Here is a 27,792-nt window from a genome sequence, read left to right as displayed (position 1 = left end):
CAGATTCTTTGTCGTGTGAGTGCTGTCATTCGCTCATGTAGGAGAGGAAGGTGATTTTGGTGATTCCCCTTTCCTTCTCTAACCCCCTGCCCCACCCCCAAATCTACTCCAGGGGAACTGGAGAGGGAAAGAAGAATTGCCAAAAACCAACCCCTCCTGCTCTTATGTGAGCACTTGAGCAAGCAAATGCTGGGATACAACTCTGAATTATTCATCATCACTTGATTGAAAAGGTAACATTATTAAGCATTCAGGCATAGCTGTAGCGCATGATCTGCTTTCCAACTCTTATCTGATGTTTGCAAATGTCCAGCTTTTTCTTGGAATTAAGGGCCAATGTACAGTTTAAGGCCACCATGCTTAAAATCCCACTGCATGGCTTCTGTCACCAAATTCTGAGATGTTTGTGTGCAGTGAATCCAAGAATGGCTCAATATAAAGGTCTGTGTCCCTGTGAAGAACTTGGCCCATGCTTCCGTCAGGAGCTTTGGAAAATATGTTGTTAGCCATTCTGGAAACCCTCAGGCTGAAGAGCATAAATGCTGGAAGTAACTGGCAAAAATTCTGGAGAGTATTTCCATCAAGAATTCCTGAGCCTCAAAGAACATAACCAGGTACGATTTTTGCTGTGGCTTGTATAATTAGGCTGGAGAAATGAGTTTGGAGCGCATGTTCTATGGCAGAAGAACCAGGCTTGCACATCAGGATGACGTCAATAAGGTCTTCTATTTATCTAAGGAGAAAAAGTGATCTGAACATTTCCTGAAAGTTACAGTGGAGGATATTTGAAAAGATCAGTTTTCCGTTGTTTACCAGGTTTTTGTACCAACTTACAGACATCAGCAAAAATAATAAAAATACTCCCTTAATGTTGGGTTGAGTAGTGTTTGCTTATTTGCGTTTTGTTTGTGTTACAACAATGCTGCGTTGCTTGTATTTATCACCTTTCCCTGGACACGGTTTGTATTTACAATGAATTCAGCGCTGACCCTGTTCAGGTTTTTCACTGACTTCCTCACAAGTTTTCCAATTTTAAAATCTGTTTCTTGCAGTTCTTTAAATTTCCCCACATAAGTTAATATCTTATAATAAGATATCATAAGTTAATACTAACTAATAATAAGTTAGTGTTATTAACAGTGGGAGTGAAAACTGTACTATTTTATTTCTGTGGCATTTCTGGAATGCAAAGCACTTCACAGTACTTTTCCCACCTGACTTCATGCTTTCAGAGATGCCGTTCTCTCCTTTTCCTATCAGTAGAGGCGAGACCCCTTTAAGGTGTCGCCAGGCTCTGCTGATTTTGCTAAACACATTGCGGATCTTAGGTCTTAAATTCTTCTGTTTTTATTAGTCATCCATCCCCCTCCCCCCGCTGTCAATTCTGCCCTTAAGCCAGGATAGCCATGAATTGCACTTCATGGCCTTCTTGAAAATTGGTATGGTGACGATTGGACTACATTCAGCAACTTGTCCTCCATATTGGTTATTGAGTTCTTTGAAAGACACTCTCTCTTGGACACAACATTAACCATTGTTTCCTCACTACTAAATTAGAATTGCTAGTACAAATGCTTGCTGCTTTCAAATATATTGTTAAATGGGGTCAGATCAGTTCTGCAGTGAGTGTGACCTGTGCAGCATTGTGGGCTTTTGGCTTGTCTGTTTTGGCATTTTCTGAAGCAGTGCACAATCTTGTGCCTTCTTCGTATCTTCTGAATGGGTGTTTTAAGATACAAGTGCACTTTTCTTCAGTATATTTAACTATTTAATGCTCAAATTTCTCTTTGCACTTATTTTTGTCAATAATTCATATAATTTAAATATTGTGTATTGCTGCTGGATCATTATATTTGCATTTTTGTCCATGCCAGGGGGGAGAATGAATTAAACCAAGACCCCCGTTATTGCCTCTTCTGGACCACAATGTGTTTAACTCTGATGTCTGATTGACTGCAATGTGTTGCATCAGAGCTAAACTATATATGGTGGTCTTATTTACATTAATTCATTGGGCTTGTTGGGAGGAAAAAAGAAACTGCGCTGCCTCAGCTCCTCTCCTTAATGGGATTCTTGCCTCGTTGCAGTGCAAACGGCTGGAGCAGGAGCTTCATCATATGAAAGAGCAGAACCAGACTTCTGCAAACAACACGAGACATCTGACTGCTGAAAATAATCAGGAACGTGCTCTGAAGGTAAATCTCCATTCCTTCTTGCAGGCAAATTAAGGTTGTAAGCCCTGGGTGCCAGCTTTCGGGGCTGCATATATCAGTTGTGTACATTTCGGCAGAAGTGAGCTGCGCTGTTTGCCAACAACCCCTTCTTTAAACACAGATACAGCACCCTTCTGTTATGGTATTATTTTGTGGTGTCTGTGAGCACCACAAGATAAAAACAGCCCAGCCATGTTATGGTAACGAGCCTCAAATGCTCACGGCTTCTCTTTTGGCAGCATTCTAGTTTTGCAGCATTTGGGAAACTGTCACTGTTTGCCAAATGGTAACTGTACAAAATGAATATTCTTCAACAGTGTGTATTTGATATGCTTTAGGCAGTGTGTGCTTTATTAATAAGACTGTTGACCTATCCTAGTAGTGACCACGTAGCTGATACTGCTGTTTGCAAAAGGGCCATTATTATTCCTCTCCCTGGCTCTAGGTGAAAAAAAGTCTTGTCAGAAAGGAAAAAAGGGAGGAGACAGGCACAGGAGAATATGCGAGAGGGCTTCAGACTTCCGTTTTAGAAAGGACCTGTCATGGTGTCTCTGGACATCTCCCCTTAGATACCAGAAGACATCCTTGATCAAAAGAATGCTGAAAAATATCCATGTTCTTTCACTTTACTCATGTGTAAAGAAGACAGAAGAGACGTCTCTGTCTGGTATATTAGTTGCAGCTTGTTTTTGCGTTTCCACTTTTTATGTTGTTTCGTCTTTATTCATGCAGTAAGTGCTTAGGAACAAAATATCTATGGTCTTCATTGGTTGCTTTGAGATGTGAAAGCAGTCGTCACCCTTAATGAAACAGACTCCACCCAACTGTCTGAGCTGGGTTACTGTTTTCATTTCCCTAGTCTTAACTTGTCAAGGGAGTGCACAGTCGACCCTGTTGGACACAACAGGACAAAATTGAGGAAAAAATGGATAGAATTGCACTGTGAAGGTGCATTCAGACCCAGGGCGAAAACATGCTTGGTCCTTATGTGTTGGTCTCCGCCTGCTTAAAAACCTCTGCTATGCTATGACGTCTGAATTAGCAAACCATTGATTATCAAGTTCCGGCTTTTGCCCTACCTCAAAAGCCTGCCGTGCCAGGGAGATGGGAGTGAATTTATGAGACTGAGTAATGAACAGATGGAAAATAAAAGCAGACAAGTGGCTGGAAACCAGGGCTTGCCATGTCCAGATTGGACTCAAAGACATACATGTGCATTTGTGTGTTGATATATTTGAATGCACAGCTATTCAAAGTTTGAACATGTATAAAAACAGAGCATGAACACACAAGTCCACTTTTTTATTCTTCTAAGGAAAATGGTATCCTGTTTACAGTGCATATGTCTGGATCAGAAGATACCCCTTTGCTCATGGAAAACTCATGGCTGTATCTTTCTTTTCTTAAACAAAGGTTTTGTTCTGGAAGTGACTTTTGTGACTTAGTAGAAGAAGCCATGCAGGTGATTGAACTAGCCTGCCACTTTGTACTGAGAGATTTTGATTTTACAGATATTTCCACACAAGGTTATCTTTACACAGGCAGCACTATTGACTGAATTAAAATTATAAGAATAATTTTAATTGTGTGCCTAAGCTTCTGTTTCATTGGAGATGGAAGCACATGTTAATAGTATTCTTTAGATTGTTGCTTATGACAAATGGATTAAAGCAGAAGAATCTCAGTCCTTGTGGTCAGGAAGAGATACTTGATCAAGGAAGGTATCTTTCCAGAAGTGAAACAGATGGTGTAAGTGCTGAGTTAATATGTGCTCACCACATGTTGATGACTGAAGTAAGGAAATGTTTAATGAAAGGTTAAGAATAGGTAGCAAGTTCAGATATACAAGGAATCCTACCAGTCTGTCAATTTCAAGTTGATAGAGACCCGTGTCAGTGCTTTAAGATACTAGCCCTAGCTTGGGTTTTCATTTTGTTTGTTTGTTTGTTTGTTTGTTTGTTTGTTTGTTTGTTTGTTTGTTTGTTTGTTTAACATACTCTGTGACTGCAACTATCCTGCACTGTGGATAAGTTTGATAGCCTTTTTTCAAACTTCTAGTTAAAGACAAGAACGGTTTGTAGATGTGAAGAGGTCAATCTGCTTACGTATTTATCAAAAGAACATACTATCCACTACCCTCCATTATACTGTTGTGGCTCTCATAACATCTGTATGAAACCAGTATTTTAGAAAATAGGAGTGTCACTCAAATAGAAGTATAAATCAGTGTCCGTGCTGCATTATTTGTTAGGAAAAAAAAATAAGATGATTTTTTTGGGGGAGGGGGGGGAACCTGATAGTCAACAGGTGGGATATAAATCTAATAAATTTATTCCTCGGCTGTAGATTACAAGAGGTGAAATGTTAAATGTCCTCTTTCCTTTGAAGTGCAGTTTGATGCAACTTTCTTGATTTATCAGATTTCAGTTTCAGAGTCAAGGTTGACCACCTTTTGTCTTTTAAAACTGGATCTGAAAAATACAAAGCAATACATTATATAGTACACATAGTAATGCATACTATACTATAGTATACATAAGTATTAAAGAGTATAAACTCTCTTTAATATCACACTAGTGTGCAGTTATATATCTGGGGCTCTAAAAGGGCTTTTAGAAAGAATAGTGACCAGTAAGTTACCAGTAACCGAATGGAGTTGTACACAGTTGCCTAAGTTATGACAAGCTTAATGAAATGAGACCTTCTCTGCTGTGGCTCCACAGCTGCAGAATTTGTTTCTTAAGGGATGTGCCTGGCTTTCATCTCTAAATAGTATTAGATTATTATTAGTTCTGGGCAAACTGCAGACCATACTCAAAAGTGCGCAGTGAAGTCCCAGAGGCAGTTTTTTGTGAAGGGGGAGAGCAACTTCAGGAGTTCTTTTCAATGAAAGAAAGAAAACCATTGACATACACATCATGGCTTGTAACATGTGATGGATTTTTCCTCCAGAAATTTGTTCAATCCCCTTTTAAAGGCATCCAGGCCAGAAACCATCACCATATCCTGAGGCAAGGAGTTCTACAAACTAATTAAATGCTGGGTAAAGAAATACAGGTGGAGCCTGTTTATCCACGAATTATGTATCCATGGATCTCGCTCAATGCGGGTCCCCTGGACCCACATTGAGCAAAACTTGGCTCCACCTGAGCCTTCTGAAGGGGATCGGAGCTGTGCTCCAGTCCCCTCTGGAGGGCTTTCTGAAGCCTGGACAGACAAAAAAAATGTCACTTCCCAGTTTCACCTTTTAAGGCATTCTGTACCTTAAAAGGTAAAAATATGTCAGCGTTAAAAACAGCGTTTTTAGAAACGCTCCAGAAAACCCTCCAGAAAGGACCGGAGCACAACTCCAGTTCCCTTTGGAGTGGTTAATGGAGCGAAGATCGCAAATTTGAGTATCTGCAAAAGTTGGTATCAGTGGGGGGTCCAAGAACAGATCTCCCGCAGATACTGTGGCCCCACATATATTTTATTTTGTCTATCCAAACTCTCCCAAAATATCCCCAACATACATCAATTTTAGTAGATGTCCCCTGGTTCTAGAGTTATGTGAGAGGTTCTCTCTTATCTCTAGCTCTCTAAAAGAGCTTCTCTCTATCCATTCTATCCATCCCCTGTATAATTTTATACATCTTAATCATATCCCCCTTCAGGCAATTTTTTTCTAGACTGAGGAGCCCCAATCACTGTAGCCTTTCCTCATAAGGAAGGTGCCCCAGCCCAGGAATCATCTTAGTCTCTCTCTTTTGCACCTTTTTCATTTCCACTATATCCTTTTTGGGATGTGGCAAGCAGAACTGGACACAATACTCCAGGTGAGGCCTTACCATCGATTTATACAACGGCATTATAATATTAGCCATTTTATTCTCAATACCTTTTCTAATGATCCCAAGCATGGAATTAGCCTTGTTCGCTGTCACTGCACATTGGGTCGATGCTTTCATTGAGCTGTCCACCAGTACTCCAAAATCTCTGTCCTGACCTGTCAGACAGCTCAGAACCCATTAGCCTATATGTGAAATTTTGACTTTTTGCCCCAATGTGCATGACTTTACACTTACTGACATTGAAACGCATCTTCCATTTTGCTGCCCATTATCCCACTTTGGAGAGATCCTTCAGGAGCTCTTTACAATCCCTTCTGGTCTTCACCACTCAAAAATTTTAGTGTCATCCACAAACTTGGCCACCTCGCTGCTTAACCCTGTCTCCAGGTCATTTATGAACAGGTTGAAAAGCACCAGTTCAGGACAGATCATTGAGACAAGTCACTTTACACCTGTCTCCACTGTGAAAATTGCTCATTGACACCTACCGTCTGTTTCCTGGTCCTCAACCAGTTCCTAATCCATGAAATGCTGAGTTCTGGAAGGGGTTAGGTGAGAAACCACCCATGTAACATACTCTAATGGACTATAAATTGTCTTCAACCACCTAGAGAAAGAGTCTTGGGGTCTCATTCATTGAAAATATTGCCTGAAAGTGCTGCAGCAGTGTCAAAGTCAAACTCAGTAGCAGAAATTATTGGGAGAGGGGTTGAAAATAAAAGCCTACGTATAGCAAAAAAAAAAAAAATTCAGTTAGATTTTCCGTTTTCACTCTGTGTGCCTAGTGGGACACTGTTGTTTGTTCTACAGTACAGTTGTATAAAAGGTGTTGCCCTGAACTCTCCACCCCCAACATGAGCTGCCAGGGTCTTTTCTGTGACCCCTGCAAAACCTCCTTATCTGTAACACTGCTCCAAGTTAATAAACTCCACCTCTGGTCTGCTGTAGACTCCTAGGAGCTTAGGTGGGGCGTGGTGTGCATACGTATTTCTCAAGGTACCAGGCTCTCTCTGCCTGAAAATGTTCAGCTCTTTTGTGGGCCTTGAAGGCTGCAGCTGACAGAAATGGGTGATTGTTCTCCTGAAGAGGAGATCAAAGCAGGCCTGAATGCAGGGACGGCCATAGGAGTTGTGGGGTCCCATTTGGAACGTTTTTGGTGGGGCCCCAGGTTCACAGCCAAGGTCTGTAGAATCTTAGGGATATAAATAGCGTTTATGATAAACTTTATATCTCAATGGCAGAATGAAAAGCAATCAAAATCCTGTGAACTAATGGACCACATTGATCTAAACTCATTTTAATATAAAATTGCATACATGATATTGGCAACCTTCAGTCTCGAAAGACTATGGTATCGCGCTCTGAAAGGTGGTTCTGGCACAGCGTCTAGTGTGGCTGAAAAGGCCAATCCGGGAGTGACAATCCCTTCCACACCGGGAGCAAGTGCAGTCTGTCCCTGGTCTGTCTCCCTGGCTATGGGCCTTCCTTCTTTGCCTCTTAGCCTCAGACTGTTGGCAAAGTGTCTCTTCAAGCTGGGAAAGGCCATGCTGCACAGCCTGCCTCCAAGCGGGCCGCTCAGAGGCCAGGGTTTCCCACTTGTTGAGGTCCATCCCTAAGGCCTTCAGATCCCTCTTGCAGATGTCCTTGTATCGCAGCTGTGGTCTACCTGTAGGGCGCTTTCCTTGCACGAGTTCTCCATAGAGGAGATCCTTTGGGATCCGGCCATCATCCATTCTCACAACATGACCAAGCCAACGCAGGCGTCTCTGTTTCAGCAGTGAATACATGCTAGGGATTCCAGCACGTTCCAGGACTGTGTTGTTTGGAACTTTGTCCTGCCAGGTGATGCCGAGGATGCGTCGGAGGCAGCGCATGTGGAAAGCGCTCAGTTTCCTCTCCTGTTGTGAGCGAAGAGTCCATGACGCGCTGCAGTACAGAAGTGTACTCAGGACGCAAGCTCTGTAGACCTGGATCTTGGTATGTTCCGTCAGCTTCTTGTTGGACCAGACTCTCTTTGTGAGTCTGGAAAACGTGGTAGCTGCTTTACCGATGCGCTTGTTTAGCTCGGTATCGAGAGAATGAGTGTCGGAGATCGTTGAGCCAAGGTACACAAAGTCATGGACAACCTCCAGTTCATGCTCAGAGATTGTAATGCAGGGAGGTGAGTCCACATCCTGAACCATGACCTGTGTTTTCTTCAGGCTGATTGTCAGTCCAAAATCTTGGCAGGCCTTGCTAAAATGATCCATGAGCTGCTGGAGATCTTTGGCAGAGTGGGTAGTGACAGCTGTATCGTTGGCAAAGAGGAAGTCACGCAGACATTTCAGCTGGACTTTGGATTTTGCTCTCAGTCTGGAGAGGTTGAAGAGCTTTCCGTCTGATCTGGTCCGGAGATAGATGCCTTCTGTTGCAGTTCTGTTGCATACATGAACGCCTACACAAAATGTGTAGATTGCCTTTGAAAAGTAAATGGTTATAAAACCACTTGTTTTTGTGACTGTGAAATTATTTTGTAAAAATAATGATTTTATTTTTTGTTTTTACTCTAGTGCAGGGCCCAGTTGGGAGCAGTTGGTCCAGTTGGCTTAAAACTAGACCTACCTTAATGTGTTTGTACCACTGCAAACTCGCCAAGGCTCTAAAGGTTGAACATAATTATCAGCAGATTTTGCATCCAAGGTTTTGACTCAACGCAAATGTCAAGTTGCTTAAAAAAGTCCCTTTAAATGTTTTTCAACAAGAAATAAGTGTGTGTGGGGGCGTCCATTAGCTCACGTGGCCAGCTGGTGGGCAGTCCAAGGGCACTTAAGGAAGCTATTTCCAGATCCTGTTGCCCCCCCCATCACCCTCCATTGTGGAAGCTGCTCGACAACTCACAGCATGGCCACCCCGGTTCCTGCTGGTCTCTCTCTCTCTCTCTCTCTCTCTCTCTCTCTCTCTCACACACACACACACACACACACACACACACAGAGGCTGTGCTTTCCTAAAGCCCTGCAGTCCTCTTTCCCCCTCCCTTCTGCTTCTGCTCCTGCTGTCACTCTGCACCCCATGGGGTGCGCCCCCTCCTCACAAGCCAGTCTTGGCTCAGAGGAGAATTTAAAGAGACATCTTCGGGATGTTTCTGCAAAACGACTGGCTGAGATCGCCAGTCTTCTCAGCTACCTGCCTGCTTTGGGGCTCGCTCATGTCCCTTAAGAACAATGAAGCAAGGGGAGAAAGTTTTGGCTTCTGCATCTTCGTGTGTTGGGAGTCAAGAGAAGCTTTGCGGCTGGCCGGCTGGCTGGCTGGCCCTTCATCTTATGGGTGAGGAGGAACCGGAGCCGGGTGAAGCCTCCTTGCTTCAGTGTTCTTAAAGGACGTGAGCGAGCCCCAAAGCAAGCCTTTCTGTTTCTTGTTTTTAGCAGAAACCGGCAAAACATTTGTAGATTTTTCTCTGTAACCATGAAGGCAAACACTTACTAAGGATCAATTCAGAGATCATACTGAACCGTGGTTGTGGCCTTTCATCTTGAAATTAGAGTGCTTTGAGGATTTTCTTCATCCCCAGAAGTGGATGCAACCTGAGGATCCTGGAGCTGATCTTAAAATGGTTGGGCAGATAGATGGGAAAAACTTGTACAAATTAGAAGCAGCACGATATTGCTGCTTCCCCCACCAATGCACATCCAGGGGTATAATTATTATTATTTGTTATTATTCACTTCATTTGTACCCCACCTTTCCCCCCTGAAGAGACCCGAGGCGGCTTACAATGATCAATTAAAAACACAATTAAAAACATGAATTAAAAACAAGATTAAAAAACACCTTATTTTGGATCTGTTGTGCAAGTGACCCCATTGGCATCAGACCCAGAATTCCTTGTCTGGTGCTGGTTTTTGTCTGACGGTTTGGCATTACGCTAATTCTGTCTGGACCTGCAGGCCCCCAGGCTGTATCCTCTCTCTTCCTTCTGCCTTCACACGTGGCAGTTCCCGGTCTCTTTCCTCATCTGGGGCAAACCATGGTTGCGTGAGCGGACAAACTGAGGTTTGCACATGCCTCAAAGGTGGAAAAGCATCTGGGAGTCACCAGATGAGGGATGGGGAGTCCAAGGGAAAAGCTGGACTTGCATTTGTGACAGCAAGCCATGGCTTTCCATTGCATTTCAGCCAGCTCAATATACCTTTCACAAAGACTTGCCAGCTTCGGTGTCAATTGGTCTTTATTTTCAGTGGCTTTGAACTGTATTGAAACAGCTGAAAATAAATACTTTCTGGCATGTTGTTCCTGGCAGTGACTTTTTGTGAAATGTCATTGCTCTGTAGGCCTGCTGAGTGCTGGCAGTTGGCAAAGTTTCCATTCCACACATCTTTACTTTACAGGTTCTAGGTGTTTTTGTACCATTCCTCCAGCCAGTGCACCCATTGTGGTCGTGGCTGAACAGCCAGAAAGGAGCACAGTTTCCCTGTGACTTCTCCCCATGCATTTTCACCACTGTCTGAATGACTGCATGATGCAGGGTGGACAAGTATACACGCCCTTCCCACCTGATCCCTGTGAACCTGAGCAATGCCATCCTGCCGTTGGAGTCTGGTTCAGACATTTTGCAAGCCAGCATGAGTCTGTGGTTGAGGAAGAGCAGGTGTACCTCCTACCCTCCATCGCACACCACATGATGTCAAGCAGTTCATGAGCGCTCCATGTGGGCATCCAGTTGTATAGATTTACAGTCCTTCCCTCTTTCTCAATTTTGTATTAGTATATCATTAATGTTCCATTCCTGTGTTTCTCATTCTGCTACCCCAGAGGTTACAAGACAGCCAAGACACAAGGCCATCCTTATTTCTCGCCCCCAACATCTCAGGGACCTCAGGTGTGATGTTTTCTAAGCTTTTGCCAGTGAAATATGTGCCATAGCAACAGATGGCTCACTGTCATTAAGTGATCCAATAACAGGTGTCTGGACAGTTGTCCCAATGATATTATGTTACTAGGTTTAGCAGGATCTCATTTCCAATAACATAGTTTATCCACTGCACAAGATGAGTCCAAAATTGCTAAACCTTAATGCCTATTTCTTTGAGGGGGATGATTGTCACAACTGGGCCCCCGTATAGTACATGTAGGGTAACCTTTTCCCATCAAATCTACCCACGTGCTGAGGTCACTGAGGAAGGCACTCCTCTGAGTCACGCTGATCATAGTTAGGTTGGTGGGTACCCAGGACAGGGCCTTCTTAGGTAGCCGAGGGCGCAAGCCTGAGTCACCTGTTGGGCCTGCGCAAGTCCCTTGAGCCAACCTGGAGATGTCGCAAAAGTGCAGGGGTCTGGGGAGAGTGAAATGGGGACATTCTGGGACGAGGGAAGGGCGAGCAGCGGGTGGGCCCATGGCTGGTTGGGCCAGTGAGGGGGATGGAGCCAGGATCTGGCACTTAGGCCACATCCCAAACACACTCTTTAGATGGCACAGATCCGAGAAGCCCCACTGGGGCTGCTGCTGTGTTATCCAAGGTAAGGGGAGTCAACTGTCCTTGCCCCAGTCTGAGCCGCAGCCAGCCCCAACCCGTGCTGGATATGGGGCAGGCAACTGGCCTGCCTGTTCCAGTATGGGTTAGGACTGGGCTGCAAATCTCTTCCTTGTCTCAGAGTCAAGACTGATGATTGCATCACAGCCTCAAGACTCTGAGTCTGGCAGAACAGAGAACCTGTCACTAGTTGGCATTAGGAGGAAACTAAAAATCAGCTTGGGTTATTTGAGGAAACCTTTGATATTGTAAGAGTTACTTGGTCGAGCAGAAATATTTCAGTATCCACTCCGCTTTTTCCATCTGCAGACTATTTTTCATCACACATCCTTGACTGAAGTGTTCACCCAAAATCTCCAGATGACCTCTCAAGGAAGAGTGAAACTTACTTGCTGCCATCTCTGCTTTTTCTCCACAGGAGACCAACAGCTCTGTCATTTTAGAACATTTGAAGTGCTGTATTTACAGATAAGCAACCTGTCCCTATGCACAGTACATTGATTGTACATATCCACAAAGACCTCTGCCTGTACAGAGATCAGTGGCTCAGAGTTTGAGGCATTCCCTCACTTGCTGGGAGATCTACCATCTAACCAATAAAAAGGAAAGGGAAAAAGTTTTTCAGGATTTGTGGTGCTTTTGTCCAATAATAATATTTTTTTTTTCTTTCAATCAGTAGAATACACTCATAAGAACATAAGAAGAGCCCTGCTAGATCAGGTCAAAGGCCCATCTAGTCCAGCTTCGTGTATCTCACAGTGGCCCATCAAATGCCCCAGGGAGCACACAAGACAACAGACACAATCTGCGTCCCAGTCTCCTCCCCTGCATCTGGCAAGCAGAGGCAGCCTGCCTCTAAAGCCAAGAGCCTGCACAGACCTATCATGACTTATAACCCGTAATGAACTTTTCCTCCAGAAATTTTAAAGGCATCCAGACCAGATGCCAACTACTTCCTGTGGCAAACAGTTCCACAAATTAATTACACTCTGGGTAAATAAATATTTTCTTCTGTCTGGCCTAACTCTCCCAACACTCAACTTTTGTGGATGCCCCCTGGTTCTGGTGTTATATGAGAGGGAAAAGAGCATCTCTCAATCCACTCTGTCCATTCCCTGCATGATTTTGTATGTCTCAATCATGTCCCCCCTCAGGCGCCTCATTTCTAGACTGAAAAGGCCCAAACGCTGTAACCTTTCCTCATAGGGAAGGTGCCCCAGCCCAGTAATCATTTTGGTTGCTCTCTTTTGCACCTTTTCCATCTCTGCTATATCCTTTTTGAGATGTGGCAACCAGAATTGGACGCAATACTCCAGGTGTGGCCTTACCATCGATTTGTACAACGGCATTACAGTATTAGCTGTCTTAATGCCTTTCCTAATTATCCCAAGCATTGAATTAGCCCTCTTCACTGCCGCCGCGCATTGGGTCGACATGTTCATCGAGCTGTCCAGAAGGACCCCAAGATCTCTCTCCTGATCTGTCTCAGACAGCTCAGAACCCATTAGCCTATATGTAAAGTTTTTATTCTTTGCCCCAATGTGCATAACTTTACACTTACTTACATTGAAATGCATCCGCCATTTTGCTGGCCATCTCCCAGTTTGGAGAGATCCTTCTGGAGCTCTTCACAGTCTATTCTTCACCAATCTTCACAAAAATTTGGTGTCATCCGCAAACTTGGTCACCTTGCTGCTTAACCCTGTCTCCAGGTCATTTATGAACAGGTTGAAAAGTACAGGTCCCATGAAAGATCCTTGGGGCGCTCCACTTTCCATCTCTCTCCATTGTGAAAATTGCCCATTGACACCCACTCTTTGCTTCCTGGACCTCAACCAGTTCCTAATCCAGGAGAGGACCTGCCCTCTAATTCCCTGACTGGAGTTTTCTCAGTACCCTTTGGTGAGGGACCGTGTCAAATGCCTTCTGAAAGGCCAGGTATATAACGTCCATGGGTTCTCCCGCATCCACATGCCTGCGGACCTTTTCAAATAATTCTATAAGGTTTGTGAGGCAAGACTTACCCTTACAGAAGCCATGCTGATTCTCCCTCAGAAAGGCTTGTTCGTCAGTGTGTTTTGAGATTCTATCTTTGATGAGGCATTCCACCATCTTACGCGGTATGGATGTTAGGCTGACCGGCCTATAGTTTCCCAGGTCCCCCCTCTTTCCCTTTTTAAAAATCAGTGTGACGTTTGCCATCCTCCAATCCTCTGGCACTGTGGCTGTTTTAAGGGAACAGTTGCATATTTTAGTCAAGAGATCCGCAACTTCATTCTTCAGTTCCTTAATAACTCTTGGGTGGATGCCATCAGGGCCCAGTGACCTATTGATCTTTAATTTGTCAATTAGATATGAAACATTTTCCCTCTTAACCTCTATCTGACTTAATTCCTTGGTCAGAGGGGCCATTCAGGCTGCAGTATCTGCCTGAGGTCTTCTGCCATGAAGACAGATGCAAAGAACTCATTTAATTTCTTTGCCGTCTCTAAGTCTCCTTTTATCTCCACTTTCCCTCCCTGACCATTCAGAGGGCCAACCTCTTCTCTGGTGGGTTTCCTGCTTGTAACGTATTTGAAGAAGTTTTTATTATTCCCCTTAATGTTGCTGGCCATGCGTTCCTCATAGTCTCTCTTGGCCTCCCGTATCACCTTCTTACATTTCTTTTGCCACAGTTTATGTTCCTTTTTATTCTCCTCATTAGGGCCAGACTTCCATTTACGGAAGGAAGCTTCCTTGCCCTTTACGGCCTCTCTCACTTGGCTCCTTAGCCATGCGGGCACCTCCTGGATTTAGTGGAGCCCTTCTTCCTTTGCAGTATACCCCTCTGCTGGGCCTTTATTACTGTTGTTTTAAACAGCTTCCACCCATTCTGAAGAGGTTGGACCCTCTTTACCTTCCCTTTCAACTTCTTCCTAACTGGCCTCCCCATTTGAGGGATGTTCGCCTGTTAGGCTGTAAAAGTCACTGAAGGTTTTATCAATATTCAAGACCGGGGAAAAAAATCACTGAACAGGATTATATCCAAAGATATAAGTACCATTGCAACCAATGAGATAAGTTAACAGTGAGTAACCTAAGGCTGCAGCCCTATACACACTTACAGGGAAATACGTCCCATTGAAAAAATGGGATTTACTTCCATGTGAAGGCTTGTGCCCCCTTTTTGATTTCAATGGCAGTTAGACTTGACTATAAAGCAACTGCACAGACCTTGTATCTCCTTTGTGATTTGTTATTTTGTCTCAGTGAACTATGTTGTGTGAGGAAAGAGAAGCTCTCAGTTCATGTTGGTCTTCCATAAGGGTCTGTGCACAGATACAAACCATGCCTCCTTTCCCACAATTCAGACCGAATGCAGTCCCACTGTGTGGAAGATATTAAAGTCATGCAAATACTTGGCGATCTCAGCAGAGACTATATGAGGCTGTGTCGTCCTTGCAGAACCTGATTGCTCACTCCTGGCGTGTGCTTTGATTTGAGTATTTAATTATACTTATACAAAAATGAATTATTCAGGAGGAAGCAATAAGCTCAGAGAAGTTCTTCTCCTCTGATCGCTATAAATGCAGTGCCCCGGCATTCCCAGCAAAGAGTTCAAGCTCCACTAATTTGAATATTCACTTAGCAATATTGTGATTCCCAAACTTTTATCTACCATTAGAGAATAATTTAAATGTAGCTAATAGAAAAAGCATTAAGAATATTATAGTATTGTATTGGCAACCTTCAGTCTCGAAAGACTATGGTATCGCGCTCTGAAAGGTGGTTCTGGCACAGCGTCTAGTGTGGCTGAAAAGGCCAATCCGGGAGTGACAATCCCTTCCACACCGGGAGCAAGTGCAGTCTGTCCCTGGTCTATTAAGAATATTAACACTGTGAATAAACTAAAGATAGTTCAGGATGGCAGCAGAATTAACTGAACATGCTTGTTCAAAGTCTTCTAGTTATGACACTTCGTCATGAACACCGTCTGTTCCCGTCCTAGTCCCAAATTTGCAATTAAAAGCCCAATCCAGGAACTGGTTAACCTGATGCATGGGGTTTTTGAAGTAGACTTTATTCCATAATCAGTATGGGGGAAACAAAAGTTGAATTAACTCACTTCAGTATTACAGGATGTGGGATTGGGCTGCAGCATTATAAATTAAGCAGTGAAGCATGGTAAGTAGAAAGATAAGAGTGCAAAGTCAAGGCCAATTCATGAAGCCAGAGTTGATCGGGAACCCTTAGGAATAGATTTGGAGGGGGACACGAGGAAAAGGGATATTGGCAGAAACTACCTGTTCCCCCCTTGAATAAACAGAAGATGCTGTTAGGATAAACTCATGGAAGAGCAGCATGCACATCTTAAAAACAAGTAAGCAAATCTGCACAAATAGCAGCATGTAAGTTCCTTCTTCTAAATAACTACAGTTTGAGCTATACTTTGCATCTGATCACCCTATCAATGATTGCCCCTGCAACCCTCCTCCTATGGGCAGGAGGTCTGGTCTAGAGGGTAGAGCCTCCGTCTGCCTGAAGATAACATCCACAAGGTCGCCAGTTCGAGGCCACCAGCACTGTGCGACCTTGGAGCAGCTGACAAGCTGAAGCCGAGCAATTCCATCTGCTCTGAGCGTGGGAGGATGGAGGCCAGAATGTGAAGCCAGATCAGAATGAAACACCTGAATGTAGCAGTTCTTGAAAGAAAGAACCTTCTTTCAATTGTAAAAATCCCTATTAAATAAGGATTTATTAAGGATCCCTATTTAATAAGCCTGCCTATGTAAACCGCCTTGAATAAAGTCTTGAATAAAGACCAAGAAAGGCGGTATATAAATACCTGTTGTTGTTGTTGTTGTTGTTGTTATTGTTATTGTTATTGTTATTATTATTATACCTACTTCGCAAGGAACATTCCCACTGAAATCAAGCTTAAATTATAAATTATTATGTTTCAGCTTTTTTACTGTGCTGGTTTTCAATCACTGATTCATACATGAATTGATGACCAAAAACTAGCTATTGGTGGGGCTTTCACAACCAACTACCTGCTTCCCTTCCAGCCTTGCTGGCTCTGCAAGGGATTCTAGAGCAGTACCTGCCTTTTTCTGCTATGATTCTAATCTTTTTCAAGTACCCCCAAAAGTTCTGTTGGGTGCCCCTGGGGGTACATGAACACCAGGTTGGGAACCACTGTTTTACTGGTATGTTGTTTACAGTGCGCTTACTCTGATAGTTTTACAAAAAGGCGGTGAAGACCAGAATTTAAAAAGTTAAAGAATAAAATGCATCTTATGATCTTTTACTGTGTTTTTAATATATTAGAGATGTACAGTTCTTAGGTAACAAATACTGGTAGGTTATTTTTCAGGATCTGGCGGGTAAAATCAGACAAAACTATAGTCAGACACCCCCCTAACCCCCATCTTATTCAAGGGTCATATAAAATTCCATGATTTTTTGCTCAAAACCTGCCCTTGACTTATCTGTGAGATCACTTATAGGCGAGTCTCTTTGGTGATTTAGCTTACTTCTACGTAGAATGCATAGGATTGCACTCTAGAGTAAGGTTTAGTAAACTGAGGGCCCAATCCTGTCAAACCTTCCAGCACTGATGCAGCCATGCCTACAGGGTCTGTGCTGCATCCTGCGGGGGTGGGGGTCAAGGTGGCCTCAAGATAAAGGAAGATTTGTTCCCTTACCTCAGGGATGCATTGCTGCTGCATTGGGGCTGGAAATTTGGATAGGATTGGGCCCTTAGTGGAATTACCTCTGAGTAAACACTCATAAGCTCGCATGGTACAAAACTCTAAGAATCAGAAGTGACCTGAATACACTTTGGATCACAGCCTTAGTTGTAAGGTACATAGTTGTTAAGTCCTGAAATCTAGTGACTGTAAACATGGAGTGTTTGATGGTTCAGACATTCATGCTGTAAATCTACACAGAATATAAAAATGATTGTGTTTTTGTGTGTTGCCTGGTTTTTGTTCTTTTGTTGGAGTATTAAAAATAGATATTAAATTTTATCATTAATGCAGTGCATGGTCTCTCTTCAAATCCCCTTAATTACAGATTGACTTCAAGGATTAGGCAGCATGGATTTTAATTTTAACTGAAACAAAAAAGGAAAGCTCCTTAAAAATTGTTCTGGCAGATCCATTGTCAAGCCACAAAACAATTTAAATGTCTTTTGACATGTGAGCCTGTCAAATTCAAAACATTAAAACAAAGTTAAGTGAACCTTTAAACCTAAATTGTGTCATGTCGTCTTCCAAATGTTTTATTAGCTATGACCTTGCCGAGGAATGTCTGCCGCTCTCAGCCTTTTGTTTTTTCAGTTTTTCTTCTGGAAAATAGATTCACACTCTTGCTGGGTTTTGTTTACATTGTGAGGAAGATGACATCAGCCCTTCTTGGTTCCTCTCTTTGGTCGCTGGAGAAAAAACTTGCCTGGCAGAGCTGACTTTATAGTAGCACCAGAAGCCACTGAAGTCACTCTTGCTTCCAGCCAGCAGGACTTGAAGACATAGCTGTGCAGGCTTCATTCCAGGCTGCCATGGAGCAGATGTGAGGCCAGAAAAAACATTTTTAACACACAGATGCTGAAATGCAGGTTTTCTTGTTCAGTTTCTAAAGAAAATCCTCCAAGCCTGCAAGTGTGATGCATTTGTCAAAAATAAAATTAGCCTGTCTTCTTAATTCCTCTTAGTAACAAGTTCTTATATGCTGCTCCTGCTGCTACCATTACTGATAGTATTTCTGTTCAGTCTGACAGGCATGTATAATGCTCAACGAACATGTGGAAATACCACGTTTGTACCAAAAATGTTCACAGATTTAACAAATAAGCATTTTATTAAATTTGAAGTTACGAATGTTCTAAAAGCTGAAGGAATGAGGTAAACCAAGAAAGAAACAGAGTATTTCTTTATACCGAGGGCATTATAGGAGTGCTAAAGACTACAATTCTGAAACTGGCTATTCCAGAGCAAATATACTCAAGTCAACCTGATTACTAAATATCTGGTAGTTTCACGCGTATAAAGAGAAGTTTGCTGTCTTGCTAGATGGAAAGTGCGATTTCAGTGCTTTGCGCAGTTCCAAGGATGGCTGGGCCAGGGTGGTCTATTTTGTCATCATTTAGCAAGAGATCTGTGTAGTTGCCATAATCTTAGGTAGTCATTTGGAGTTGACATCAGGGATGCAATCTGATAGCTCCTGAAAACTGAGGTGAAATCACCAGGTGTCAGGAATTGTTGATCAGCCAGCTGAAATCAGAATAGAAGGAGTCCCAAGGTGGATTTCAAGGTCACCAGTGTCTGAATAATGACATAAGAACATAACTTAACCAATGAAATCCATGTTTAGATTCTGGACACCTTGTACGTCATCCAGAGATGGCGGCTGCATTTCAGCTACTATGCATACAACCCTACTACCCTCAGCCACTACACATACAACCCTGACAGACAGTTCTACAGCTTTCTTGATTTCTGGCATTGTTATAAATGTAGAAGGTTCTTATAGATATGAAGGCTCACTGGGCTTCCTGACAATGGAAGTGAATGCCTGGCTCTTTCCCAGGCTGTTTTAATGCAGAGTTGTATACTTGAGGGATCAAACTCTATGTGTGAAGAACCTTGTTACTGGCCCTTAAGGGGCGGGGCGGGGAGGGGGAGGGGGAGAAGGCAGCAACACGGTCTCCAGGATCATGCCGCTGCTGGGAATGGGGGGAATTTCAACTTACCTCCCCCTGTGCCGGCCTCCGGAGAGGGTGGTAGGGGAGCTCTACAGATGCCTCTGCAATGCTCCCCAAGCTTTAGAAAAGTTAAAAAATACGAATCAGAAACCACTTCTGGTTTCCAAATTGGAAACCACTTCCAAAAGAGACTTCCAAATAAACACCAATGCAATTATAGATAAAACAATACTAGTGCATAAAAACAATTTAAACATAGCAGTCTCCAGTGGCTCACAATTAAAATTACATGTCATAAAAAATCCAACCCCCAATGTCAGCAGTCAAAGGTTTCCCTCAATAAGATGGTCTTAGGACATTTACCAACATATTGGCAGCATCTTTTGTTTTCGCCTAATAATGCACAAATAAGTAGAGAGCGTAAGTAGATGAGTAGAGAGCATTTGGGTTGCAACACCAACAGAGCCCAAGCAGTGTGCTAGTTGGTCAGGTTTTGGTTCCTCCTTCCTCTCACCAGTTAGCACACCCCTGAATAATGCACTGATGTTGCTACTCAGCCTGGAAATGGAAGTTTTTCTGACTTTGTTGCAAGTAAACAGTAGCATCTTCTGTCATTTAGCACATGAATGTGCAGCTTATTTTAAGACATGAAGCCATTCAACTGCATAATCTTCTAACTAGTGATGTCTGCCTGTATCCTTCTGTTACAAGGATCTCAGAACAAGTTCACGCTACTGTTCTAGTTAACCTGTTAACCTGGTCCTAAAGGCGCACGAAGCTCCATGCCTGGGGCATTTGCTCCATGAAATGAATGGGAGGTCCGCCACGGAGTGCAGTTTAAGAATGCTTCCCCTTCACAGTTCTAAACTTAGGGCCCAATCCTATTCTGGTGTTTGATATATTCCCTCTAGCTAGCTTTAGCAGCTCATACCGGTTCTTGAGAAGGGCATACTATTTCTTACAGTACACTACCATAAAACAGATATTTGTTCAATATTCCCTCTCTTCTTGCACAAGAACCAACACACTCAGGGCCCAATCCTATGGTCCTCACCGCGCCTCCACAGCGCAGACCACAGTCTCAAACATGCTGTAAGTCACGTTTGCGGGGCTTACCACGGGCGCCCGGGTTCTGCGGGCTGTGGAACAACAAACGGAGCAGGGACAGGGGTGTTCCGGGAAGGGGGGAGTCCAGCATGACGTGGGGAGGGGGGCATGCCAGAGGCGTGCCTGGAGCGGGCAGGAGGAGGAACCGCGGAGCTCCGCTCCCCAGGATCCTCGGCGCTCGTGGAGGCTGCGTGCATTACATGAGTGCCTTCATTTTAGTGGTGCCCTTTGGGCGCTGCTAAAGTGAGTAGCCCCATTGTGGGGCTGCCTCCCTTACCCGGGGGAAGGGGACGAACGTCCCCTACTCCCGAGGTGCCTCTCGCGGTAGCGCGGTAGGCGCTGGATTCGGCAGCAGCCCTCGTGGTGCTGTTGAGCGGGGGCTCCCTGGGCGGCTCAGGATTGGGCTGCCCATTAGGATTGGACAGTCAATTCTTTATCTTATCTTCTTTTATCTTTTGGAGTTTGTCGGCCACTGCAAAATTCCCTTCCTTGCATTTTATAGCTACATTTGAAATAGAGTGCAGGTGTATAAGTAATTAAGGGAACTGGGGAAGGCAAGACTGCTCTGATGCCAGAGACCTTAACTGACAACTTCAAGAAGTAGCTGTGTGAGGGCCCAATCCTAGCCAACTTTCCAGCCCCGGTGCAGCCACAATGCAGCCCTGGGGTAAGGGAATAAATGTTCCCATACCTTGAGGAGTCCTCTGTGAATGCCTCCCCACCACAGGATGCAGTGCACACCCCCATTGGCGTGGCTGCACTGGCACTTGAAAATTGGGTAGGATTGGACCCTTAGTTTGTTGTGGCAAAACCAGCAAAGAAACTTGTGGTACCTTAAAGACAATCAAATGTATTGCGGCCTCTGCTTTCATAGCCTAGAGTCCATTTTATCAGATGTGTGAGGTCTTATCCTCAGTTCCTCTATACATGGGTAAAGGAGGAAAAATGTAAATTCAGTCTATAGAATTCTCAGGGACTGTACTATTTGCATTTTATGACCATCTTTCCCCACAGTTCAGAGGCAGAGGCACTCACACTAGCACTGAGGATAGTGCTTTATGCAACAAGCAAGACAGGCCTCCTGCCACAATAAACTGCTTTGTCTGTACAGTGCCACAAAACTGTTCTTTTGTCTTTAAAGAGAGGAAAGTATTTTTGCACACCTCCTGGAACCCTCTTTGCCCTCACACGTGTAACTCCCCAGGCCTCAAAGGGGGCGGCCATGAATTAAAGAGGCCTGGCGTTTGGAAAGGAAAAGGCGTCAATACGTCCACTGGGTTCAAGGGGTTCGCTGAGTGGGGCTCTTGCTGGTGACCTCTGTGCCTCAGAACTGGAGTGCTTTCCAAGAAATTTGTGCTCCAGATAAAGTAGTTGCCCTCCAAAAAATTTACATGACTAATTCTAAGTTGGCTACATTTGAAAAGAAACTTTTAACAAAGAATTATTTGCTTGAGATTTCCTAGACAATACTTTAAGCCCCAAGTTATTTTGAGGTGTTGAAAGGTGAAACATTTGACATTTTCTTCCTAAGCTCTCCTTTTAAAAAGAGAGGGCGGGAAAGAGGCCCAGCCACGCTGGAGCGCAGGCTGTTTGTGGTTGTCCCTGACAGCGGCTCCCCTTGTAAAACACCTGTGTTTGCTCTCCAGCTTTTCTCAATCTGCCTGGAAGTGGCCAAAGAATGACACGGGCAGAACTGCCTGGTGGCTGCCTTGTCTCTGCAGCCTGAGAGAGAGAGGCAGAAATCCCGCAGCTAATCATTAACAGCGCTTCTGACCCCAGCCTGAAATATTTTGAACTTTTCTGTTTGGTGAACAGTAAACGTCCTTCTCCCCATATGCTCCGTCCCAGTTTAAAGTACATGTAGAATTCTTGGAGGGGAAAAAAATGAAATTTCAGTTGAAATACTTTTAACATTTTTTAGCAAAGAGAAGAGTATCCATTAAAACAAACATGATTCAGATGCTTTTAAATATTTACAGTTTTGAAAAATCATGTTTTTGTTCAGTTGCACTTTGGTTACAAAACTGCAGCCCTGCCTAGTCATGAGGTCATTTTTCTTTGCAATCATCTGCATCATATTAATTCTCCAGTGAGCCTGAAATTCAGTTTATTGTGAGCCACTGTGGTTTTTGTGCGGATCTTCTTGTTTCTTGTTCCTCCCTTTCATACTCAGTTAAAATGTTTTGCTTAAACGCTGGTTTTATAAAATGTTAAAGGAAGTCCAATAGAAGTGTATTTGCATCCTGTTTTCTGCTCAGCCAAGAACTTGTCATCACGCCAGAGGAAAGGCCATTTTTGTCAGTTCCCCCCTTACCCACAAAGCCAACCACCACCATTTTCCTGAGGGTTCCTCAACAATTAGCAGCAGATTTTCAAAGTTGTAGGAGGCTGGAGAGGGAAAGGGGAGACTAATGAAAATTGCCCCCATCTTCTGTGACTGAAGTTTCTTCTAGGAACAAAGACCAAGATTGGTATACATCCCAATAAATATAATCTTGGCTTCAGGACACGGACGTTATATTTTGTCTTAACATCTCTTATAATTTATTTGTTTACTATTTTTATGGAAAAGCCATTGCTTTGATTTTATGTATTTGGTTATTTTAAAAAACTTATTCTGCACCTTTCCACCCACATGGATCTTTAGAGCAACTTACTTACCAGCTAAAATCACAATAAAACCACAATTTAAAAAACCAAAGCAATGTAAGGGAGTGATTGAGAGCTCAGATTTTTCATGGTGAAGGGGTCCTACCAGCACTCCTCACCAGTCCCTCCCTTGCCCAAGGCTTACCCTTGAGTAGGAGAGATCAGTAATTGCGGGTTGATAACAGAGACCCAATTCTGAAGATGCAAATCCTTCATTGGTGCTTCATCTTTAAGACAGTGGATTATTATCCTGAATATACTTGAGAATGTATTTTGCCCTTCAGGATCAAAGGATGTTGGTCCAATCTGTAAGCTACACTCTCCATACTCTTCAGTACAGGCAGATGCTCTGCACTAATAGCCACACTTGTCTATTGTGAGGGGTCTCATGCTGGCTTGAATGGTCCCATCAATAGTTCGCTCCTTTGTGACAGTACATTTGGGGAAGGCAACGACTGCAGGCGGAAAGACTAACTGGGGCTAGTCAAGCCTGCTGTGAGCTGGGCCCAACCTTTGGAGATGTTTTGATCTCAGCTCATGACAGCTTTGTGTCTTCCAAGAAATAAGAGCCCTTCCTTTCCTTACTCCTCCCTGCAAATGTTCAAGAGTGAATGGACAGGGAGCACACTTTGTGCAGACCTTCTGCTTCTGACTTTTGAGTTTTTCCACAATGCCTGTTTGTGTTCGTTGTTTAAGAAAAAGTAATAATAATGTTAAAGTATTGAACACAACAACCTGCTGCACAAGGAATCCAAGAAAAGTCAGACTCTGGTTTTAGGCCTGGAAGTAAGAACCTGTTGCAATTGTTGCAGTTCATTGCATGTGTGAATGAAACCATGAATGAAATTCACCAGACAGTACAATCCTCTGCATATCTACTCAGAAGTAAGTCCCATTGAGTTCCATGGGGCTTTCTCCCAAGAAAGAGATTGGATTACAGCCCAAGTCTAAAATTCTCTCCTTTAATTGAGTCTCTGCTTCATCCCCAATTGACATCTCCTGCCCCTTTCTTCCCAGGGGTGTCAAACATAAGGCTGCAGGTGGATACAAATGCACAAGCTCTGTATCTGGCTGCCGTGATGATTGCGCTCTCCCAACACCACCCTCAGCTGTTCTCAATTGCTAAGCTGCAAAATGAGGCATTGGCAGAGGTGAAGCTGCAAAAAGGCAGCACTGGGGGAGCCCAGTTATCACCACGGCCACCCTTTCAGCAGCAGCACTTCTGCCGAGGCCCTGGCAGGGAGCGATGGAAGGAGGCCTTCAAAGGCAAGGAATGTAAGGAAAAGCGGCAGACCAAGAGAGGTGGCAAAGGGGAAGCTGCTGAGGCTCTGGGAGAGCCCAAGTGTCATCTGGGATGCCTTTTCAGCAGCACTGCTTTGGCCGAGCTGAAAAGGGACACCTTGACTGAAGCAGCACTGCTAGGACGGCACTCAAGGTAGCTGGGGTCTCCCAGATCTTCAAAATATGATCAAGTTTCACAGATTTGCTCTGCTATCATTTGCAGCTAATGAGTTCCTAAGCGAAATTAGTATTGTAATTAGTCTGTGGAACTTCTTGCCACAGGATGGGGTGTTAGTGTCTGGCCTGAATGCCTCAAAAGGAGATTGGACAAATTTCTGGAAGAAAAGTGCATCACAGGTGACAAGCCGTGATAGGTATGTGCAACCTCCTGGTGTTAGAAATAGGCAACCTGAGAATGCCAGATGCAAGGGAGGGCACCAGGGTGCAGGTCTCTTGTGGGCTCCGTGAGGCATCTGGTGGGCCACTGTGAGATACGGGAAACTGGACTAGATGGGCCTATGGCCTGATCCAGTGGGTCTGTTCTTATGAAAAAAGAAGTGCTTATTTCTGGTCATCATCTGCTTGATGATATCACTTCCTGCTTAATGACAGCACTTCCTACTGTAGCATGTGCAATGAATTCTGCTTGACCTACGGTATGAAACAGGTTTGACATCCCTGGTATACCCTATTTGTGTTCTTCTGAGTTGCTGCACTTCAGACAATCATTTAAAAAGTGGTCACTTGTCATGTAACTGTTGTTTGATCAGCTGGTTGTCTGTAACCTCCAGCTGTTTTGGAGAATCTTGGTCTGTAGTAGCAAGTCAGTGGCAAAATTCTTCTTAACATTTCACAGAGGACCAGATCATTAATAGACTGGAGTGCTGACATGCACATCGTCCCGTGGTGAGTTTCTGCTTGGCAAGTGACTACCTGTGTCCACCTTGTGTGTCATTTGCGATTGTCCTGAATGACGATGTCAAATGTTCACTTTTTTCTTTCTTTTTAATCCATTTCCTCATGGTCTGGCAGGAACTTCTTCTGTTCCAATAATGCAATATGGTTATTACTCTGATAAGGAGATTACCCCAGTTGATAAAGAATAGCTGCTCACTTGAATGAACTGAAGAGTCTGAGATAAGTTGTGTATAATAGGCAATGCCTGATGACTGTTGGTTGTTAAACAGTCAAGGAACTGATATTGTGTTTCATAATTCAAACTGAAACAAATATAGGGAATGATGGTAAACCGCTGGGTTAATCAGTTTGCATCCAGTTCTTGATACAGCTATCCAGTTCCATAAAGCATCTGTTTAGTGAATTGGCTGTTACATTTTTAACTAATATATTTCTTTAGAGATTCAGGAAAAGATCAGATGAATGTAAAGTATAAAACTGATGGAAAAGGGTTACATTCTGAAAGGTGTGTGTTTGTGTCCTACCAAGATGAGACAGACTACATTTTTTTTTGTGCACAATTCATAAGAACATAAGAATGCTGGATCAGGCCATAGACCCATCTAGTCCAGCTTCCTGTATCTCACAGTGGCCCACCAAATGCCCTAGGGAGCACACAAGACAACAAGAGACCTGCATCCTGGTGCGCTCCCTTGCATCTGGCATTCTGACATAGCCCATTTCTAAAATCAGGAGGTTGCACATACACATCATGGCTTGTAATCCATGATGGATTTTTCCTCCAGAAATTTGTCCAATCCCCTTTTAAAGGCATCTAGGCCAGATGCCATCACCACATCCTGTGGCAAGGAGTTCCACAGACCAACTCGTATTCATATTCAGGGACTGTTGGAATGTTCAGCAGGGAATATTTTCACACCAATTTAGTTTGAATAGTTTTAGGACCACCTCAGTGGATGCAGGAACTATTTCATACATTTCAATTAAAACAATGAATTAACATGGTTGAGACATGCAGCATACGTTTATGCAAGAGCATGTTTATGCAAGAAATAAATCCCACTCGATTCAGCAGCGTTTGCGTCCAGTAAATGTGCTTCGGATTGTAGCCAGTGTTCAGCATATTCAAGTCGTGTTGATTTCAGTAACAGTGTTAGGGATGTAAAATCACTGGACTTGAAAATACTCAACAGCTGGATCACACCCCTCTGATGAGTCACTCCAACCGCCTCACCAATGAGGCTTGTTTTTCATGCTGACTGGTGGCTTCAGTGTTTGCCATAGCTTGTTTTCAAATCCTAGCATGTCGTGCTTGGGCTGTAATCCTAAAAATAACTGCAGCCTAATCCTATTGGGCAGTGGTCTTCAATTTTTTCATGCCATGACCGGAATGAATGAGACTGGGAACCCCCGTCAATCCCGGTCCCCCTTCTGGGATCCTATCTGCCCACCCCTGCCCATGTTACACCCTCCCAACACTGTTCACTATAGCCAAATATTCACATTGGAGAGAGCAGAAAAAGTTACTATGAAACCTAGCACTAGTAAAAACTATTTTTGCACAAATGCTAAGAACCAGAGCAGGACTAAGACACCAGTTTGTGGTATCTGAAGGGTACACCACATGCCTCCTGCTTTGCGTGGTGGTGCTCCAGTCCAGCAGTCTTCAACCTTTTTCATTTCTATAAGTTGCTGTGACCCCCCACAACTGAGGCTTCCTGACCCGAAGGTTGAAGAACACTGCCATTGGACATTTGCAAAAATGGATCTCGTTACCTGCCACTATAAGAGTGACTGACATTGTGAACATCATGCCACTGTTGTGTCTGTTGGAGATCCAGGCGCAAATGGCCAGAGCCCACCAGAGACCGACCCAAACCAGAGCAGAGAAGGTACATAAGAACATAAGAACAGCCCTGCTGGCTAAGACCCTTGGCCCATCTGGCCCAGCTTCCTGTATCTCACAAAGGCCCACCACCAGTGGCGTCACTAGGGTTCGTGTCACCCACTGCAGGATGCCCCCCATGCAGTGGGTGGGCAACACCCCAGGTGGTGGGCGTGGTGATGTACCATCACTGTGCCCCCACTGGTTTTTTGGCTGTACCTTTTGATAGAACAAAGATAGAACACCTTCTGCATGAAATTACGCATTGATTGATGTATAACCTAATGGTATTATTCCTCCAAACTATTATTCCCAGAAACTTTGATTTTAGTGATTTTGGTCACTAGTGGTGTCATACACTCCCCCCCCCCCCCGGTTGTCAGCTTACTAGCACCTTATTATAGCAGTTCTCAAACTTTTAGCAATGGGACCCACTTTTTAGAATGACAGTCTGACCAAGTCCCACCAGAAGTGATGTCATGGTGGAAGTGACATCATCAGGCAAATTAAAATAAATAAGTATAAATAATTTAAGTAAAACAAATAATTAAATAAGCAGAAACCAGCCCTGGTCCACCAAGTGAATTTCCTCTGTAGCCTGCCTGCAATAATCCCCCCCCCCCAAACCAGTAAGGTTTTCAGCCCTACCCAGTGCCCAGTTCAATTGAAGAACTTTGTTTAAACCAGATCTCTGTCAGGATCCACCTGGCTTT

At 43.8% G+C, this 27,792-nt stretch overlaps 1 protein-coding gene across 5 annotated transcripts in view; it reads left to right on the top strand.

Moving 5' to 3' along the window:
* The window catches only part of MIPOL1 (mirror-image polydactyly 1), a 273,609-nt gene that overhangs the window by 140,043 nt on the left and 105,774 nt on the right, over positions 1 to 27,792 (top strand). For all 5 annotated transcript variants that reach the window (XM_066631517.1, XM_066631516.1, XM_066631515.1 and 2 more), the window contains one exon: positions 2,088 to 2,195. In XM_066631517.1, the coding sequence (XP_066487614.1) occupies positions 2,088 to 2,195 (108 nt within the window). The remainder of the gene's footprint in view (positions 1 to 2,087; positions 2,196 to 27,792) is intronic.

Source organism: Tiliqua scincoides, chromosome 1, assembly GCF_035046505.1.
Source record: "Tiliqua scincoides isolate rTilSci1 chromosome 1, rTilSci1.hap2, whole genome shotgun sequence".
NCBI lineage: Eukaryota > Metazoa > Chordata > Lepidosauria > Squamata > Scincidae > Tiliqua > Tiliqua scincoides.
Note: the sequence above shows the minus strand (reverse complement) of the source record. Positions and strands in the feature narration are given on the sequence as shown.